The sequence below is a fragment of the Perca fluviatilis genome, chromosome 11, assembly GCF_010015445.1.
Source record: "Perca fluviatilis chromosome 11, GENO_Pfluv_1.0, whole genome shotgun sequence".
Classification (NCBI taxonomy): domain Eukaryota; kingdom Metazoa; phylum Chordata; class Actinopteri; order Perciformes; family Percidae; genus Perca; species Perca fluviatilis.
In genome coordinates this window covers 32283541-32302415 of record NC_053122.1, presented here as the reverse complement: position 1 = coordinate 32302415, position 18875 = coordinate 32283541, and the positions used below count along the sequence as shown (strand labels likewise).

The 18875-nt window shown below is 40.0% G+C and overlaps 1 protein-coding gene across 2 annotated transcripts in view; it reads right to left on the bottom strand.

Annotated features, from left to right (window-relative positions):
* kirrel1b (kirre like nephrin family adhesion molecule 1b) overlaps positions 1-18875 on the bottom strand; it is a 93440-nt gene that overhangs the window by 23232 nt on the left and 51333 nt on the right. For both annotated transcript variants that reach the window (XM_039816142.1, XM_039816143.1), the window contains exons 2-5: positions 15122-15271; positions 7094-7243; positions 4229-4386; positions 32-182 (exon numbers count right to left, since the gene is read on the bottom strand). In XM_039816142.1, the coding sequence (XP_039672076.1) occupies positions 32-182; positions 4229-4386; positions 7094-7243; positions 15122-15271 (609 nt within the window). The remainder of the gene's footprint in view (positions 1-31; positions 183-4228; positions 4387-7093; positions 7244-15121; positions 15272-18875) is intronic.

The window sequence follows — 18875 nt, the reverse complement described above, 5'->3', positions numbered from 1 at the left end:
TACACTCTGACAGAGAAAAAGGGCAACATACGGTGCACGTTGAGGGTAACAGTGGCTCGTTTGCCCATCGGCACCGCCGGGTTGCTGGCCACACAGGTGAAATTCGAGCTGCTGTCTTTGTCGACCGGTATGATGTGCAAGTAGCTCCTGGTCGTCACCCTCTTCCTGTCTGGTAGCACTTCCTGTTCGGCAAAGAAATAGAGAGAGGATGGTGTGGGTGGAATTTAGAGAGGGGAGCAGACAAAAACAGATCAAAGAAGAGCACGGTGGATGGGGAAGGACGAAAAGGACAAAAAAAAGGATGGATTGGGAAATATCATGGGAGAAATCAGAGAGAAGAAGGGGAGAAGAAAGGAGAGAGACATAGCAAGGTTACTAATGGAGCCAAGAGAGATAAATATATGGCATAATATGGGAATAGAAACATCAATCTGGAGGTAGAAATAAAACATTTTAGACAAGGTGCAGGAAAGAAATAAGAAGTTGGAAACTAAAAAAGTGCAAAGGACAAACTGTTTAAATGATACATTGTTACAGAAATCTATGCTAGGACTTTATTATAAGCCAGACATTTCATGTGGGTGCAGGAAAATAACTGTCTGCAAAAGGTTCTTTAAATTACTGCAAGCAATTCAGTTTTACAAGGACACTTGACCTCGCAGCGAAATACTTAAATGAAAAAGAAAAGAAACACAGTAGTGCCACAATATTTAACTGATTTCTGCTCACTTTTATATCATTTTCTATTACGGTAAAGACATATTTGGGTGTTGGTTAACTGATCAGAGAAGAAGCAATTTGAAGAAGAGATCTTAGGCTTGATTTAAGCTACTCCATGCAGAGCTTTCGCCGTAGCCTATGTAAGTGGCCTGAAGTTTATACTTGTGCGCTGGTGTGCGTGTCCAGCCGGCACGTGTGAGTGACGGCGATTAGCTTCGGAGCGAGTAGCGACTCTAGAGTCATGGTGGGAGAAACAAAGTGACTCCCCTGTTCTTTCTGACCACGGTGGGAAATCTGTAGCAGGAAAAGTTAACCCTCTCCTTGATTTCATGTTGTTTATGGAGAAGGACAACCAGGAAATGAGTCGGGGTGGGGAAATGCAACGCTACCAAGCCACGGCCGAGCAAAGTACGTCGCCGCGACATATAGTTAAATTTTTCAGGCTACGGCGTAGGGTCCGGCGCAGGTTTGTGTCTCCACATACTTACGTATGTAGCCATGGCAGAAATTTAATGCAGAAGTATAAATCAATCTTTAGGCTTTGTTAATTTGCATCGGGCATTGTTCAGTTTGACATTTTATAGATTACAGAAAAGGATTTCTTTATTCATCTGAAAAGACTTGATAGATAAATCAATAATGAAAATCATTCTTGGATGCAGCCATAAAACATAAGCAATACATCTTGTTCTGTGCAATAAGAACAATACAATTCAGTGTTGTTGGATTCTGGAGGTGAGGTGCTTTGCAATGCAGCTACAAATTCTGTCAAGAAAGTAAGTACAGCCTTCGTTGTAGTGTACAGGTGTGGTCAGTAACACGGTAACATGAGAGCAACATGTAATATGTATGAGCATGTGTGGGGGGCATAGTACAGGCAGCAAGAGATGTAAAAACAGTGTTCGCTGCTGCTTCTGTGTGCATATGTGTGTGTGTGTGTGTGTGTGTGTGTGTGTGTGTGTGTGTGTGTGTGTGTGTGTGTGTGTGTGTGTGTGTGTGTGTGTGTGTGTGTGTGTGGGCATAATTTCATATTATAGTATTTGGGAGTGTGAAGAGTGTGGATGTGGGAAAAAAGAGTGCAGAATATACCAGTGATTATAAGTGTCATTCAGCACAGTTCCTGCCGTGTTTGTGTGTGTTCGTGCGTGCGTGCGTGCGTGGCTGTGCACGTGGGTTAATTAGTCTTGGATCTGAGCATGTTCCAAGTTTTGTTACGATTATAAAGTGTGGAAAGCGAATGATATCTAGGATGTGTGTGCTCTGTATCCACATGTGCTTCTTGTTTCTTGTGGTTGGCGATGGGAATACAAAGAGGGAGTGTAATTATACACACATGAAGCTTAGCAAAATCAGGAAGACTCCCTTTACTCATTAATTCATTCATTTCTCTCAGCCTCTCTCTCTCTCTCTCTCTCTCTCTCTCTCTCTCTCTCTCTCTCTCCTCTCCAACTTCTACTCTGTGGACGTTTACTCCAGTAGTCCAATCAGATCTTTCTTGATCTCTCTTAGCCAATCATATCCTTTCTGTCAAACATTAAATCTGTTCTCCTCTCTGCTGCTCTCAGTTGTCATTTCAGGAAGAACTTGGGGTATGGTCGCCAAATCCCCTGGGATTATTAAAGTAACGAAAATAATTTCCCCCTGGGATTATTAAAGTATTTCTGATTTTTTCACTCTAAATGAAGTATTTCCTGATTGAAATGAAAGGTAAGTCGAGGCTATATTGAAAAACCCTGGATCAATTAAATCAGGTCAACCTTGGTCTGATGAAGATGCAATTAAGATAAAATCTATTTAAATACATTTGAGATTTAGAATCAGTATGTTAGTTACTTTTTGATTATAAAGTTCACTGAAATACTACAAGTACATCTATTTAACTACAGGATGTGGCCCAAGTGGGAATCAAGTCTACGACCCAATAAAAGTACAAGTAACCACACAAGTATTATTCCAAACCTCATTGCCTTTTATTCAACTTTTAATCTGCTTAAATGGAGAGAAACCAAAGGCACGATTACTATGATTCTTCCATATTGTCAATGTGCTCAAACCATTTTGAAAATCATGAATATTGAGTGAGTAACAGTTTGTTCTGACTGAGTGTGGATATCTGAACTAGCACATTTCAGGCAAAAAAAATATCCTGAAATGATAAATGAAGTATAAAGGAGAGGTGTGACACTCTCATGTCATGCTGTTGTTTATCACATAAACCTCATATTTTGGCCTTAAAAGAGAGTTGCACTTTTACTTTAACACATGAGCGTGTATGTCAAACCAGATGAACCATGTCGACTGTGGCATCATCGTGTAGCTGAGCCAGGGAGGGGGAATTTGGGGTTGCCAAGTTCTCTCAATTATCAGTTTTGTGTGACTCATCTTGGTCCAAAAATGCAGTTTTGTTTCACTAAATGTGATAGTATGACGTAGCAATGACAGCACTTTGTGTTTTAATTTCATTTTGTTTGGCTGTTGTGCCTTTCATCAAACGACAGAGCAGTCATGGCTTTCTCCCAGTGAGTGTGTTAATTAGTGTGGAATGGCAAATAGATACTGGTGATGCATTTTAGCGATGTTTGTTCCCCTTTGATTTGCCTTTATGGAAAATACATTCTGCAGTAATCGTCTCCTCCAAGGTTTCAAGGCACACAATGCTGCTGCCCGCTGGTTAGCAGGTCCGAATCTGCAATCTATGCGCATTCCAAAGCATTCCATAATAAATACGGTCCCCATCTGCCGAGATGTTATCATTATGTCAACCAGGAACCAAGAGTCTCGTGCTGACTTTGCACTGAATTTCCCTAATGCAGGACTCCAGGGGTGATGTGCGGCCTGAGGTATACACACTGTAATTTTTTTTGCCCACGGCAAATAGCATCTAAACAAACAAACAAGCAGACTGAGAGCGGCTGTTATTGAGGAGCAGACTATAGGTACTACAATTTGTGTTCTTTACGAAGAAAAAATGTGCACAACACTTCTTAGATACAGGTGCGTTGGAAAATTTCACATCAGATCACAATTTGTTGATATAATTTTTTTCAAGTCTGACTAGAATTTGTGTTACAAACTCTTTTGAAGCCCCTAGTAGGCTTGTGAGATTATGCAGACCTTATTTTGGTGTAATTAGTCTCACATTGCCAGTCCTCCACGGCGTTGCGAAGGAGGGTCTGGCTAGTCCACACAGCATTCCGGGATGGGAGAAAAACGTGCTCTGGTTTATTGGCATTTCTTTAAACCAATCACAATCGTGCAGAAGCATCGGTGCATCTGCAAAATAGCCTCGGGAAGGAATTGTTTTGCTGGAACGTGTGTACGTTCAAAAGTTGTTTTAGTTGTGCAACAGAAAACTCTGATTGGACAGATCTACAGGCACTGAACAATCCCGGAAAAAACGTTCAATATGGTGTAATAAACTCTTCATGGGTTTATGTGGTTTTATGTTGCATGACCCAGACACGTGTACTTGCTATTATCTGCATGTATGCATGGGTGTGTGAGTCACCGTTGACTGGTAGGCCCCCTCCACAGGGACTCCATCCTTGGTCCACTGGATGTGTGCTGCAGGCTTGGCCCCACGGGTCACACAGGTCAGGTTGAATGGCGTCCCGGCCATCAGCAGGAGCTCCGGGGATCCATCCACCACCGGGTCCTCAGGGGGGACTGGAGGAAAAGACACAAACCCAAGCTTTAAAAAAAGGACACATTAATGCAAGTGTGCACTCATGCATATACAGGCCAACCTGTACATGTACGGAATATACACAAAATACTGTCCAGCTTGGTTGATTTAAAATAGAAGAGCGTCAACTTAACACATTGGATTTCCTCAGGAAGCATTACCATCATACTTAAAATATTTAATTCTTTAGTTTAAAAAAGTTTAAATTAATCAACATTCTTTAGAATTTTTTTTTGTTTAAATGCACCCAAGTTAGCTGAAAAGCTAGTTTTTATTTATTCATCTATTGTTACTTAGGCACCCTAAGGTAAAAAAACAAAAACAACATTAAAATAAGAACCCATATATATCTGATAAAAGCACATTCTTGTTTTATGTGCAAGAAATACAAGCACATTACATTATAGTTTAACAAACATATACAACAGACAAATGAATAATATAAAAGGAATATCAGATGGATCAGTGTTGGCATCTTTGACAGATATTTTTAAACTCAATGATGTTTCCCCATGTGAGCAGTTTGTACTTTTTCAAGATATGGCAATAATGAAATCTGAAGGGTTGTAATCTAATATTTTAAGTCCTGGTTTGTACAGTATAATGATACCAGTGCTTCCATTGCAGTAGAGTGTGTTAGACCAAGTTATCAGACAGTATGTGATGTGGGAGATAACCATTGAGAAAAAGTTGACTCTGGCTGGTTCAGTTGATAGGAAGATTCTGATTAACCTAAAGTTTGATAAACCTAAAACAAGCAAGGCTGTGTTCCTTTAAAGTTCACATATACAGCACACAGTTTCAACATACAACAGCATGTGGTTTTCAACATACAACAGCATGTGGTTTTCAACATACAACAGCATGTGGTTTTCAACATACAACAACAAAATGTAATGTTAAACTGCTCCGCTCTTTGGAGAATTAGGACAAAGTTTACACCGTGTTGTTGTGATATCCAAATCTGCTGTACAGCATTTTCCTCAGCAGGTTTGAACTATTTGACCTTTAACCTCTTTGCTGGGAGTGTGTGATTTCTAAATCTCTCCTCTTGTTTTTCTTTCACATTTTTTTTCCGTTGCACAATTAAGAACAACTTCCTGCTAAATTTAAGGCTATGGCTAACATTAGTAACTACTCTGATAACAGTGGTGGAAGAAGTATTCAGATCCTTTACTTAAGTAAAAGTACGTAAGTATCATCAGGAAATTGTTTTCAAAGTATTAAAAGCAGAAAACTAATTAAACACTTGACACAACTGTTTAATCTGCTAATTATTTTATCTGGATTGCAGGCCGTTATATTGTTGGGTAGTTTAGTAGAATTATCTAAAATTTGTACTTAAGTACAGTACTTGAGTAAATGTACTTAGTTACATTTCACCACTGGATACAGTAACTGCCCTGCTCAAGAGCCACGTAACACCGGCTGTTTATGGTGTTTTTCCTTACTTTCTCCATCTTTACCAACATCTGTGAGCCCGAGCTTTCTGTTGTTATATTGGCAGTTTCTGTCTCCCACACCAAAGAAACTCATGGATTCTGGAAGCTGATTGAAACACATAGATAAGGGACTGTTGGTTATTTATTTTAGGAGGCACCGGAAGAATTTTGGGATCTTTAGTCAAATTAGACCTGACCCTCCCTTCACCAGAAATACATTTTAGATGACCCTCCAAAATGATATGGTAAAAAAGGATGACCCTCCCCAACAATTTATTGATGACTTCTGTACTGGTTTGCGCTTGGCAAAGTTGTACAGATGGCCATTGTTTTTTTTACAGCCATGACATACATGACTTAACCTCTGCATTCTCATCTGATGCATCCTCTGTTATGGTGTGGTGGCCATTTCAGTAGATTTACTCACTTATTGTTGTGGAAACATAATAAGCGTGGAAACTAAATGCACACTTCCTGCATTACTGTATTACTTCAAATACTAAACTAGTATTCACATGAAATAAAACAATAAAACATTGAGACCATTCAGCAAAGCACACTGGGTAATAACAAATTCAACACTGGTTGCTATGGACTCGTCACTAGGCTTCCTCAGTCATTGTATATTTTAGCATAGGTAAAGCTGCCAGCTGAACATTATCCAAAACTCCATTTCTCAGATGAGTGTCAATTTGGGAGCTTGCATGCTACCACTCCTTCCTTCTCAAATGCCTTGAAAAGGCTGTCGTTGGCACAATTTCACAAATAACCACTGGGACCGAAAGGATATTTGAGTCGGGTATGGCTGCAACCTGGAGACCTCCAGTCTCATGCCATCCCGGCTTGGTGCTGTCCGCGGAGCGAGCTTCAACTTTTCAAAATAAAAGCTGGTCCGCTATCTTTTGGATGTTTTTGAATTAAACAGTATGGCAATCGTACTAATGAATAAAATCCACCGGAGTTTAGAATGCCAACACAAAGAAAGAGGAAGGTAACGGACATCCGGCCGAAAAGAGGCATATCCGGCGGAACTTCCAGAGGCAGCTGAACAATCCTGGTAGTGGAACGTCATAGATATAGACTAAACTAAACTAAGGGTGCCTCTAAATGTGAAGCTCTTTCTCTCTCTCTTTCTTTGATTTGATAATCATTTCCGCTCTCCTTGGAATGAAAAGGTATTTTGCTCAAACTGTGGTGGTTAAAAGAAAACATTTATCCAAACAATGGCAGCAGTATTTTCACTTACTGAGTACGTTGAGTTTGGCCCTCCTGGAGCGCAGGGCAGCCTCTGTGGCCTGACACTCGTACAGAGAGTCATCAGACAGCTCCGCGTTGGAGATCTCCAAGTTGTACTGGCCGATGTCCAGAGCCCGCAGCACACGGTACCTAGGCCAGGCTGCAGGAGACACACACACACACACACACACACGAGTTACAGTTAAGCAGAACACTCACTTTGTGAATCATGCGCTTGTTGGAGTTTCTGTTTCAGTTCCACTGTGAGTCATACATGTTTATTTGCAGGTCAAAAAAGCTTGACGAGTTTAGAAAATGAACTTCGGGAATGTAATTAAAAAAAAATAGTGGTGCCACCTGGAAAACATGACTTACTGTTTTAGAGATTATTGCTGGCATGAAGAAAGAGGCTCATTACACGCTGCTATTACTGCCATGAGTCATCTGCACTGCCTTAACAGATTATCTAAGGATAACATCACCTTTATTTAGTAACACTGAGTGACACGTCTCAGGGAGTAATAATGAAACACTGGAAGAAAAACTCTTTATTTCCATCTGCTCGTCTCGAAAACTAGACTAAAAGTTAAACTCACAGGGGAAAAAAAGCTCCAGGTTCACATTTTAGAACTGGAACTTTCTCACTTATGATGTTTTCTGTTACGAAGAATCTGTGGGATCATAGTTTTATTGCCATTTTTAGTTGTCCCAAGTCTTTAATTCCTGCCAAGAAAGTTCAGGTTGGACAAGTAAAAATCACGTAAGAAATAGAGTTAAAGGAGTAGTTAATAAAAAATTAATAATCCACTGAAAACACTGTGAACAGTTGCCGATAAAAAGTAGTCCCTGTGGAAACTGTTGAGTGTCTTCCGTGGATTATTTACATGACACATTTTCTGGAAAGATATGTTGCCTTTAAATTGTCTACCCTCAGAGCCCTACGGCATCGTCCACGACGACAAACGGCACCTCTGATTAATATTTAGATAATTTGATAACGGTTTAATATAGCTGCTTACCGACTTTTCCTGCTAAAAACTAAGGAGTTAGCCATCACGGGGGTCTCTTTGGTGTCTTTCTAGCCTTTACAGAAGGTTTTCTATCCAGCCTGGAACTTGTGCCTCTTTTCGGAGTTGTTCAGCAATAAATCCAAACTCTTACATCCAAGATTTATCCACTTGATGTCCATAATTTATCACGTTTTGGGTCATTTCTGCCGCTAGCTCTGTGCTACCGTCTAGTATAAATCTCCCATGATGCTTTGCGAGAGTGTGTTGACATTTTTCAACCAATGGGAAGGAAGGTCCGTCACACAAAGACTATGTAGTGGAAAAGAGAGTTCACTCCAGGGAATCCGAGCGAGAACAAAGAGTAAAGTGAAAAAGAGAGATAACTCCGGTCTATTACTGTTCTACAGAGAAGAATGGCGTCACTGTTTAGATATTTGGGATACATTTGGGCCTTTTTTGAAGAAATGTAAATAGTTTGTCATTTATATGAGTTATAATGTTCATTATGTTTATTTCTTCACAGTTTGAAACCCAAGACACATGGGAACTGATTTAGACAGCAGATTGACTTAGCTTTTATTGCTCTGTGTGTGATATTCATTTTCCATTTTATTTATTTATTTGTCTTTAATACATTGTCTTCATACAACCTTTTTTTACATTCAAATGACCTCACTACAGCACAAATATTCTAATAGCCCAGTTTTTCCTGACAAAAATGATGTACATTGATTGACTATAGACAACAGGGTTGATGTTTTACAAACTTTTTTAGAAAATAAAACCAGATGGACAAGGAATTGTAAAAATGGCCTCAGGGTGAACAGTGGGATGTGTCGCAGTGGATATGACACATGCCTATGATGTTGGAGATGTGGGTTTGATTCCCACTGTAATACATCAGCCAATGAGCAAGACACTTAACCCTTAGTTGCTCCAGAGGCGTATGACCTCTGACATATATAGACATTGTATGTCGCTTTGGATAAAAGCATCAGCTAAATAATGTAATATAAATAATGCTATGAGTTGCACTAATAAAATGTTCTATTGTAGGCTACTGCGGTTGAAGCAGAAATCTCAGAGACGGATAGTGCAAACCTCAAACTAATTAATGGACAGACAGATACCACTATAGGTAAGAGAGGAAATATAGTTTTTAGTAATTTTGGTAAAATAACACTTTAAATTGTAATTTCTAAAGCTGCATGTCATGTTGATTTCAGTATAAGGAACACACAAAAAACATACAGGAATAGGGAAAAGGCAGAGAAAACATTTGAAAACAATTCTACATCCATTCATCATCTTCTTTATTTATTATATGTTTTCCTGTCCTTTGCTGATGTCTGACTTGTTTACAATATAAATCTGATGTAAAAGCTCTTATGGAATAGATAAAAGCTGAATCACAATTGCATTACGCCAATCAGAGACAGAGAGCAGCAAATGGGACACGTATTTATGTGAAAATGTCAAAGCGTTTTGTCATAACACGCAAATGGCATTTAGCATTACAGTAATAGCATTTATTTCAGAAGTTTTGAGGACCTTTTTGCATTAAGCAGAGCCTCTGGAGATCATAATAGTAATGTCCGTTACACAAACAACACGGAGGACGGTGTAATGAACGCGGGAGCACACACACAGAGCCACGCAGCAGCACAGTCAGAGGTAAACAGCTGAAGGGTTTTAGCACAAACACTCATCCAACATAATGTAGGGCTGCTAGATTATGGAAAAAATTATCATAATCGCGATTATTTTGGTCAAAATTGAAATCACGATTATCTAACACGATTACATTGACTTTTGAAAAGATGTTGCAATTATTGAACTTAAAAAAACAGTGAAACAGTTCAATAAATCAACAGTGAAATTTCCCTTCATACAATTTTTTTTTTTCGATAACTCTGTTTTTGTGACCGTTAGGAGCCGAAATCTTACTAATCGCGAATAAAATCTGATTGATTGCACAGTGATGCTACATCAGATCCTGTATGACACACCAAGCAGCGCCGTTCCAATTACAACAGCCCCTTTTCTCTCTGTTTGAACCCTCGGCTCTCAGACAAAGATATAATTGAGCGTGACGTCCCACTAGGGGGCACTCATTGATCCTCCGTGCCCAATCCTAACATGACATCATGGATTCAGATGGCAAAGGCAGGCAGTTTGGGTGTGCAGAGGAAGAAGGAGGGTTGGTGAGTGGGGGGGGGACAAAGTATTAGTGAAGATTACATCATCCCCTCTAGCACCTCGCAGCATAGCAACCACAGAGGTGAAAGCCCCCCGGGGAGAAGGAGAAGGAGAAGGAGAAGAAGGTGGAGGAGGAGGAATAATAAACTGCCACTAATGCCTCTAGGTAGTGAGCAGAGGAGTGTGTGTGTTTTATAGGTATTTGCACTGATACATGTAAACATGATAGACACATGTGTATGTAGCTACATGTTACTCTGCGTTGATCAAACACTAAAAGGGTTTTCTTTTTATTTCATGGATTTAATAAATACATACAGTACACAACTATGTCATAAAAATAATGTTTTTGTCACTGAATGAACGCAGATCTCCTGCGTGTGTGTATGTCGCTACATTTTATTCTGCAATGATCAAGTTCTAAAAGGGGTTGCTCTGTATTGCATGTATTTAAGATTTACATACCCACTATGTGGTTTGGGGAAAAAAAATTGTCAGTGAATGAACAAATGATAATCTCCTCTGTGTGTGTATGTGTGTGTGTTGTTTGTGTGTGTGTGTGTGTCTGTGTGTGTGTGTGTGTGCAAACTGCAGGTTTGAATTTAATGCACATTTATCTGCACTCCCACACTGTCATCAACAGCGGTTTAAAATCTCACAGGGCACATAGCAACAATCTCTTACGCGTCACACGTTTCATGCACCAACATCACCTCAGTAGATCAGAATAAATATACATTATTTGTCGGTGGACATAGGAACGACTTGCAGACTTTCCTCCGCACGTGGCTATGACCTCTTGTTTACATGAAAAGCAAAAGATTGAGACGGTATGTCAAGGATGGAGGGAGGAATAGCAGCGCAGACAGCTGATGGATAAATAACGGACGGAAGGTGATGATGGATGGCTGAAAAGCAGAGAAAAGGAGACGGAGAGGACAACATGTTTATCAAATGCCGGTGTGTTTATCACCGGACGCATGCTCGCAAAAAGGCTGCAAGGACAAAGAGAGCATTACCGACATAAAAAGAGAGAGGGAGGAAGGAGGAATGGGTGAGAGGAGAGCAGAGGAAGAGAAATGAAAAGCAACGGAGGGGATCTGGGGAACACATAAAGCAAGTGATGATGGAGCTGTAGTTTGAAAGATGGAGGAGCACGAAATAAGAGAAGGGTGGGGGAGAGAGAGAGAGAGAGAGAGAGAGAGAGACGAGCTGACCTTTACTGAACCTGTGAATTAAATTGAGTTGAACACAAGATTCGCATCACATGTCAGATTAGCACTTGAGTGCCTGTGTGTCTGTTTGTGTCTGTGTGTATGTGTATGTAATATGTGTGCTGTAGTGTGTGTGTGTGTGTGTGTGTGTGTGTGTCTTCTTTGTGGATTAATTCACGATGTGATGTAGAGCTGAAAGGGCACAAAGTATGCGAGTGCTGATGGACTTATCGTTCATAATGGTAATTTTTGTTGAGCATACTCTATTATTAGATTTTTCATTAAAGTAAATATCTGTGACATTTTCATATATGAATAATTGCTTTGTTTTACCCTTTATCACCGAATGATTTGAGAATAGGGTTCCATGTGGGTCATGAAAGCTTTGTCTAAGTTTTTACAGTCTCAGTCGTAAGTTTGGAAATAACAGAAGAAAAACAAAGTATTAGGTGTGACATTTGAGTTTGGGTCCTCGTTGTGTCACCGACAAAAACTTTAGCTTCGCCATCACAAACCGTAAGAACCAAGATGGCATAGTCCTTGTCACAGTTTGATTGACAGGCATAGCAGAAATACCACAGCAATGACGCTTAGCATCAAAGATATCGGATGCCGTTGATGGATAAAAGATTAAAAAACAAACAATGAAAAAAAACACAGATTATTCGACGAAAAACAGGTTTTGACCAGTCGCCAGTGTGGTTTACCGCCCATATGCAGTTTGTTTGATTACAAGGTACTACTACATTGATACGCTGACCCCTGGATCGATCTAAATGTACCATGAACCGGTCGATTGCAAGATTCCAAAGTTACGAACTGGTTGGCTAAAGCTTTGCTGCTAATTCTGCACAGCGTCTCCACTAGCGTAAAAGGAAACGCGATAAACACGACATGAGTAATACACGACTGTAATGTAATTTGAAAATTAATTTGTCTTCCATTTTTTTTCCTTCCCATAAAGTAACAAAAATACATGGGATTCCCTGGTCTTATGTGTAATATATCAACTTGAAGGTAAGCAATGTCACTTTTATAGAATTGGCAAATTTTTTGTTATTATGTAAAATTAACGTCTACATTAAACAAATGTTAAGAACTGTATCAGACTGCGTCATATTGCACTGAATTGTTGCATAATGACATGTACCATCCCTGAATCACATCATAGCCCATGTATCTAGAGACGTATCGGATCGTCTTATAAGGAGAGATGCATATTGAATACATATTTATTATAGAATTGATTGAAACTACACTGATGCAAAATTAGTTTTTTCCAACTGCTTACACACATTTTCAAAACTATGTCTCCTTTTTTCAAAACTCTACACACAATTCCTAAAACTGCACACACAAAATGCAAAATGCCTCACATCTCCTTCAAAATGAAACACTGCATTCACAATGACATAAACACATCTCAAAATGAAGCATTTGCATCAAATGGCAAACACTTTTTTCATAATAGTAATTTTTTGGATATACCATGTACACACTGTTGTTCTAAATCTAAAGCTCTTTTGTCTTTCATAGGCTTATATCTACATTTACAATGTTCTAGAGAGAAAGTGATCTGCTGAGAGGGGTTGAAAAGTGCACTGTAAAAAACAATGTAAGGCTACAGTAAAACAAGAAATATTGATTGGGCAAAACATTACATTTGTAAGAGTAGCACAGTGTTGTATACAGTAGCATGAAACAATAAAACAAAAGTAGTTTGTAGTAGTGTGTGTGTGTGTGTGTGTGTGTGTGTGTGTGTGTGTGTGTGTGTGTGTGTGTGTGTGTGTGTGTGTGTGTGCGTGCTTGTGTGTCGTGGAGGGTTGTATGCACTTTGTGCATAACAAAGTCTGATTGATTTGTAATGCTCAAATAATCATTAGATAGTTGCATGCAGTATGGACGCCACTGTAAAGCTACTCAAGTTGGGCTTCTCTCATTGGTCAATCCGTGGTTGATCACATTATGAATAAATGTGGCCCTGATATCATCAGAGATGGCTCTCCTTCTTTCTCTTCTTCCCTCCTCCACCTCCTCCTCCTCCTGATTGTTGTCCCCTGTCTCTCCCTCCTCCTCCTCCTCCCCTTGCTCTCTGACTATTGTTGGCATCCATTGTTCAAAACAGGTAATCTGACCTTTGACCTATGTATAGGGCTATACTAAATTTCCACACACAGTTGCCATAAAATGTGTGATCAAAGTGTATATCCATTAACCAAAGAGAAAGGCAGTGATTGGCAGAAAAGTGACAGTATTATGATCAACGGAAATCAAATTTGTCAGATTCACAGAACTCTAGCCAATAAGGGGGGCCAATCATATTTCAGAGGGTGCCACTCCAGGCTCCCCCCCACTGAGACTGCAGATCAAACCACCGACCTTCTGATTGGTAGAAAACCGCTCTACCACCTGAGCCAAAGCCGCGCGGACAAAAGTCCGAAAGCTAATTTTTTGATTCTGAAATATTTTGCCAAAATGTATCTGGGCAAAGAGTAAGAGCTATCAGCAGCTGTAGTCATTTATCAGGTCAACAGAGAAGGACATTTTCTTCTTCTTCTTCTCCCAGTCCTAGACTCTTATTCTGGCACTTGTCAGTTTCCTCTGACCATCTTCAAAATGCAGAAAAAACCCTCTTCTCTTGTGGTTTTGACCCTTTGGCTCTCCTCACTTTTGGTTGCATGTGATAAATCCCCATCTCTAAAATGAAGTGTATTTTACTGTTGCACTCACAGTAAGTGTGCGTGTCGGCTTAAAATGTAAATGTGAATGTGCGTCTGCTTTTGTCAGCACTGTGAGGGATTTTCTCTAATTCGGCATGATATACAGGACTCATTTTTGCCCAGATTGTCACTAACACGCCTCTTGGCTCTTAACTCTCTCTCTCTCCCCCTCTCTGTTCAGTGTTCATTCCCTTAATGTTAAAAAAAAAAAACTACACTTTTCAGCCATAAAAGCTTTTGTCAGGGTTCTTACAGTCAAAACTGAACCGAAACCGTGGCTGAGTTATTCCCCTTCTTCCCTTCACTTTGATCCCTGAGGCTCGGTGAAGCTGCAAGGTTTTTTTTCCCTCTCCCACCACAGGATTTCTTTCCCCTCCCTCACCCAGAGGTGTAAGAAGTATTCAGACCCTTCAGTAAAAGTACTAATACAACTCTAAAAATACTCTTTTTAAAGTAAAAGTTCTGCATTGAAAATGTTACCTAAGTAAAAGTATGGCAGTATCATCGGGACTAAAGTATTAAAAGTAAAAGTACTCAATGCAGAAAAACCCTCACATTTTAGAGACTGGAAACGATCCAAACAGTTTTGTGTTTAATGGACGAATCATTTCAGCTGGACTTGTAGGGCTATACAGCATATTGATTTATAATAAAACATCATATTTCATAAACTACATGTGTTTTGTGTGCAAAAATCTTAATTTGTAAAGTAACTAAAGATTCGGATAAATGTAGTGGAGTAAAAAGTACAATATTTCTCTCTGAAATGTAACAGAGTAGAAGTAGAAAATGGCATGAAAAGAAAAGACTCAAGCAAAGTACAAGTATTTCAAATGTGTACTTAAGTACAGTATATGAGTAAATGTACTTAGTTACATTCCACCACTGCCCTTACCTCGGAGACCCTCCCCGACGCCGAGGGCCAGGCCGTCCTTGGTCCACTGGACGATGCCGCTGTAGTTGAAGACCACGCAGGACAACACCACCCGTTCTCCTAGTACCACCGACTGGTCCGCCGGCTCCTGAGAGAAGCGAATGCACCACACTGCAACACAGGGACAGAGAGGGGAAATCAATGTGAAGTTCCTTTTCTTGTGACCTGGCCATGAGCTGCCATCTTTTATTGCGCTGTATCGAGCTACACAGTCCCTCTCCGGTCTTATCGACTGGTGCTTGTCCATATGGTGGCTGTTGGGCTGATTTGTTATGCGTCTTTATAGTGTATATGGTGTTTTTATTCTCCTTTTTTACTATGTGTTTTTTTTATTGCAAGTGTGTTTAAATATGAACCCTGTCTGTGAGGGAAATTTCTCTTCTGGGCACGGTAAGGTTTTGAATTGAATTGCCTGCATTTCTGCACATATGCATTGGCCGAATGGAGGGACCCAGGAGATTTGACAGCTTTTATTCCATAAAATAGGCAGCAGATCAGTGTCACAACAAACACTGTCCGACTCCAAAAGAAAGCCAACGGTATCATAAAGGACCCCACTCACTCTGGACATTACGTGTTCTCCCCCCTGCCCTCTGGAAAAAAATACAGGACAATCAGATCCAGAACAAACACACTGAGAAACAGCTTTTTCCCACAGGCAGTAAAATGCACAAACCCTCCTCCTCTCCATATCCTCCCTCTATAAGACTAATTTGCAATTAACCACAAGAACTGGAATGGCAATTACCTCATATATGTATATAGTACCACCTCATCGTGCTTATTTATATTGATTTTTATATTTTATATTATATTTAAATTGAGCTATTTTTGGTTGTTGTTTGTTTGTTATTTATGCAGTCAAACTGAGAGCTGCTAAACTGTGTTTCTGTGTTGACAATAAAGATCTATTCTATTCTATCTGGTTTGAATCATTTCTCTTTTTAACCGGACCCAGAGCTCAATTGATAAAATTTGCATATTTGTCATTCCTCTGTGCCTTCTGCATCTGTTTTGTCTCTTACTTGCCCCCTTTTCAAGTTTTCCCTGGACTTTAATGAGGCTTATGTGTGTCTCTGCGTGGGTACGTGTGTGTGTGTGTGTGTGTGTGTGTGTGTGTGTGTCTGTCTGCAGGGATGTGTAAGTGCGCTTGTGTAGCAAGAACATCATTGCCAAGCTGTGATACAGCCTGCTCTTTTTCATCAGAGTACAAAGGATTTTGCTTACACACACACATTTCCTCCAGCAAAATAAGCCTTTTGGCTATTGCAGTGGCGCTAAAATACACGGATATAAAAACTACAAGTGTAGAGCCGGCATACATTAACGCTCTCGCATAAAGAGAAAGTGTCAGGTGAGGAGGCGAAGCACCCACCCTGCGCTGTTTTCAGCCGTTTGCATCATCAGGTAAAATTGTTTCATATTCCAGAGAAGTCTTGCAAGAAGGCGTGTTAATTAAGGCAGAGAAGGAGACTGGGGTGCCTTAGATGACACATGCACACACACGTGCATGGGCACACAAACATACACTATCTCACATAAACAGAAGCTCCTGCACACATGCGACATTAAATCACACTTCATTTATGCACACACACACACACACACACACACACACACACACACACACACACACACACACACACACTCACACGCACACAAACATACACACACACACACACACACACAAACACACACATACACACACACTAGCACAGAGTTGGTGTTTGTCTTCCCATGGGCTATTCTGTTCTTGGATCATGGTTAAAACAATCCTATTAGCTAATTAAGGCAGAACTGGTTAATAAAGCAGGCCGTGGCTCTGAGGGACACGTCTCAGTGGGATTGAACCACAAAGGTGCAAACAACAGGGAGATTTACCGATTTGTCAGGAGGATTACACGACCTGTCGTGTTATTTGTGGAGAAGGCTCCTTTATTGAACACAGGAATCTTCAGACTTCACAAGAAGCACTTTGATGTTCATCAGCGCTCCTTTTGAATACTGAATCAAGAAGACAACTGCTGTGACTGTGAATTGTGCTCTCCTTTTGAAGTTTGAGGGAAAATCCACCTTAAAACGCTCAACTATTGCTGTTGTTTGGTCGGGTTGTTCTGGACAGACATGAAGCGGATGATGTGATGTTGAAATATTGTATCCAACACAAGATACAAGGAAGTTTTACAGACTGTATCAGAGTTTGTTTTGACCAAGATGTTTGCTGTCCTGGCTCCCAGGTTATAGAAAAATCTTCCCCCGGGGATCAGGCCAGTAAATTCTGTTGAATGTTTGAAATCCAATCTACGGACCTATTTTTAATTTACTTATTGCCTATTTCTGTACCTTTGTGAAACATTTTGTAATCCAGTTTTGAGTGCTATATAAGTTCAGTTTTACTGACTTACTTCTGGTGTCAGCTAACCAAATTAAAGAGCCATGGCTTCTTATTAGAGCCACCAATTTGCTCTGATGTTCTAACAGTCAAACAGTTTGAATCTGGCCCGGGACCTTTGTTGCCTGCCTCCTTCCATACCTCTCCCTCTCTACAGAATGCTCCAAAAGAACTGTCCACAGGAAAGTTCTTTAAGCAATTTTAGGCAAAGCGAGAAGGAGAAAAGCTACGTTAAAAGCCATATTAATCCAAACGATCTTTTACTTCATTTCTCTTACTTCGGCCCCCTAAAATACCCCTTAAACAATCAAAGGGGGACTAATAAGAACACACAATTGTGCAAATTTTGCAACTACAAAAAGCCTCAGTAGACTAGAATGCGATGCAGTTGCAAGACATTTTCAGTGAATGATACAACTCTTACTTTGTCTCTACAAAAACAACCCTCATCACTGTCACACTCTTGACATACAAGTACTGTATATAAGCCATAGTTCAACACAAGTTCACTTGTTCTCAGCTTGTCTATCGAAAGGCATTTTGAACACCATAGGTTAAACAATTAACAAATCACACTTGAAATGCATCATCCAACACACCAACATACAGAGGCAGACGGAGAAGTCATGTAGAAGATGAAGAGAGAAGTGTTTAAAAACTATTTCTTCTATATTTTACTAGCACAAAAATTAGATCAATGGCAGATGGGCAGATCCACTACTTACATAAACATTTTGTTTCTATGTAAATAAAGAATGTCATCAATGTATTTTATCTATTCATAATAAGTTAAGGTGCCAAAATATAGGCTACTTCCTAAAACCTGACGGAAAAAAGCGATTGTGATTTTCCCAGACTGGACCTGTGTGCATCTTTCATCTGCAGGAGTCAGAGACAAAACAATGGAAATGGGAGCTGCTGCTGTTTCCTGAAGAGAAGAAGAAGATGGAGTTGCTGGGATGTGATATCCTGCTGACATGAGTGATTTACATGTGGGTCATGTTATGCATGATTTATGGAAAAATTAACAGCTATTACGAGTTAGGGGCCCACTTCCTTGTGTATAACTCTGTTCAGACCAGCACACAGTCTCCTGGGATGTGTTTTTTTTTTACAGTGTGTGTTGGGGGGGGGGGGGGGGGGGGGGGGGGGGGAAAAAAGAAAGAGGAAGACAGGAAAGAAAGGAGGAATGGAATTGATTGAGAGATAGAAGGCATGAATGATGTAAGGAGTATTGGAGATTGGTGGTGTATTAGACAGATAATTAATTATACCAGGATATTCCATTTTTAAAAAAAAAAAAAAAAAAAATTTTTTTTTTTT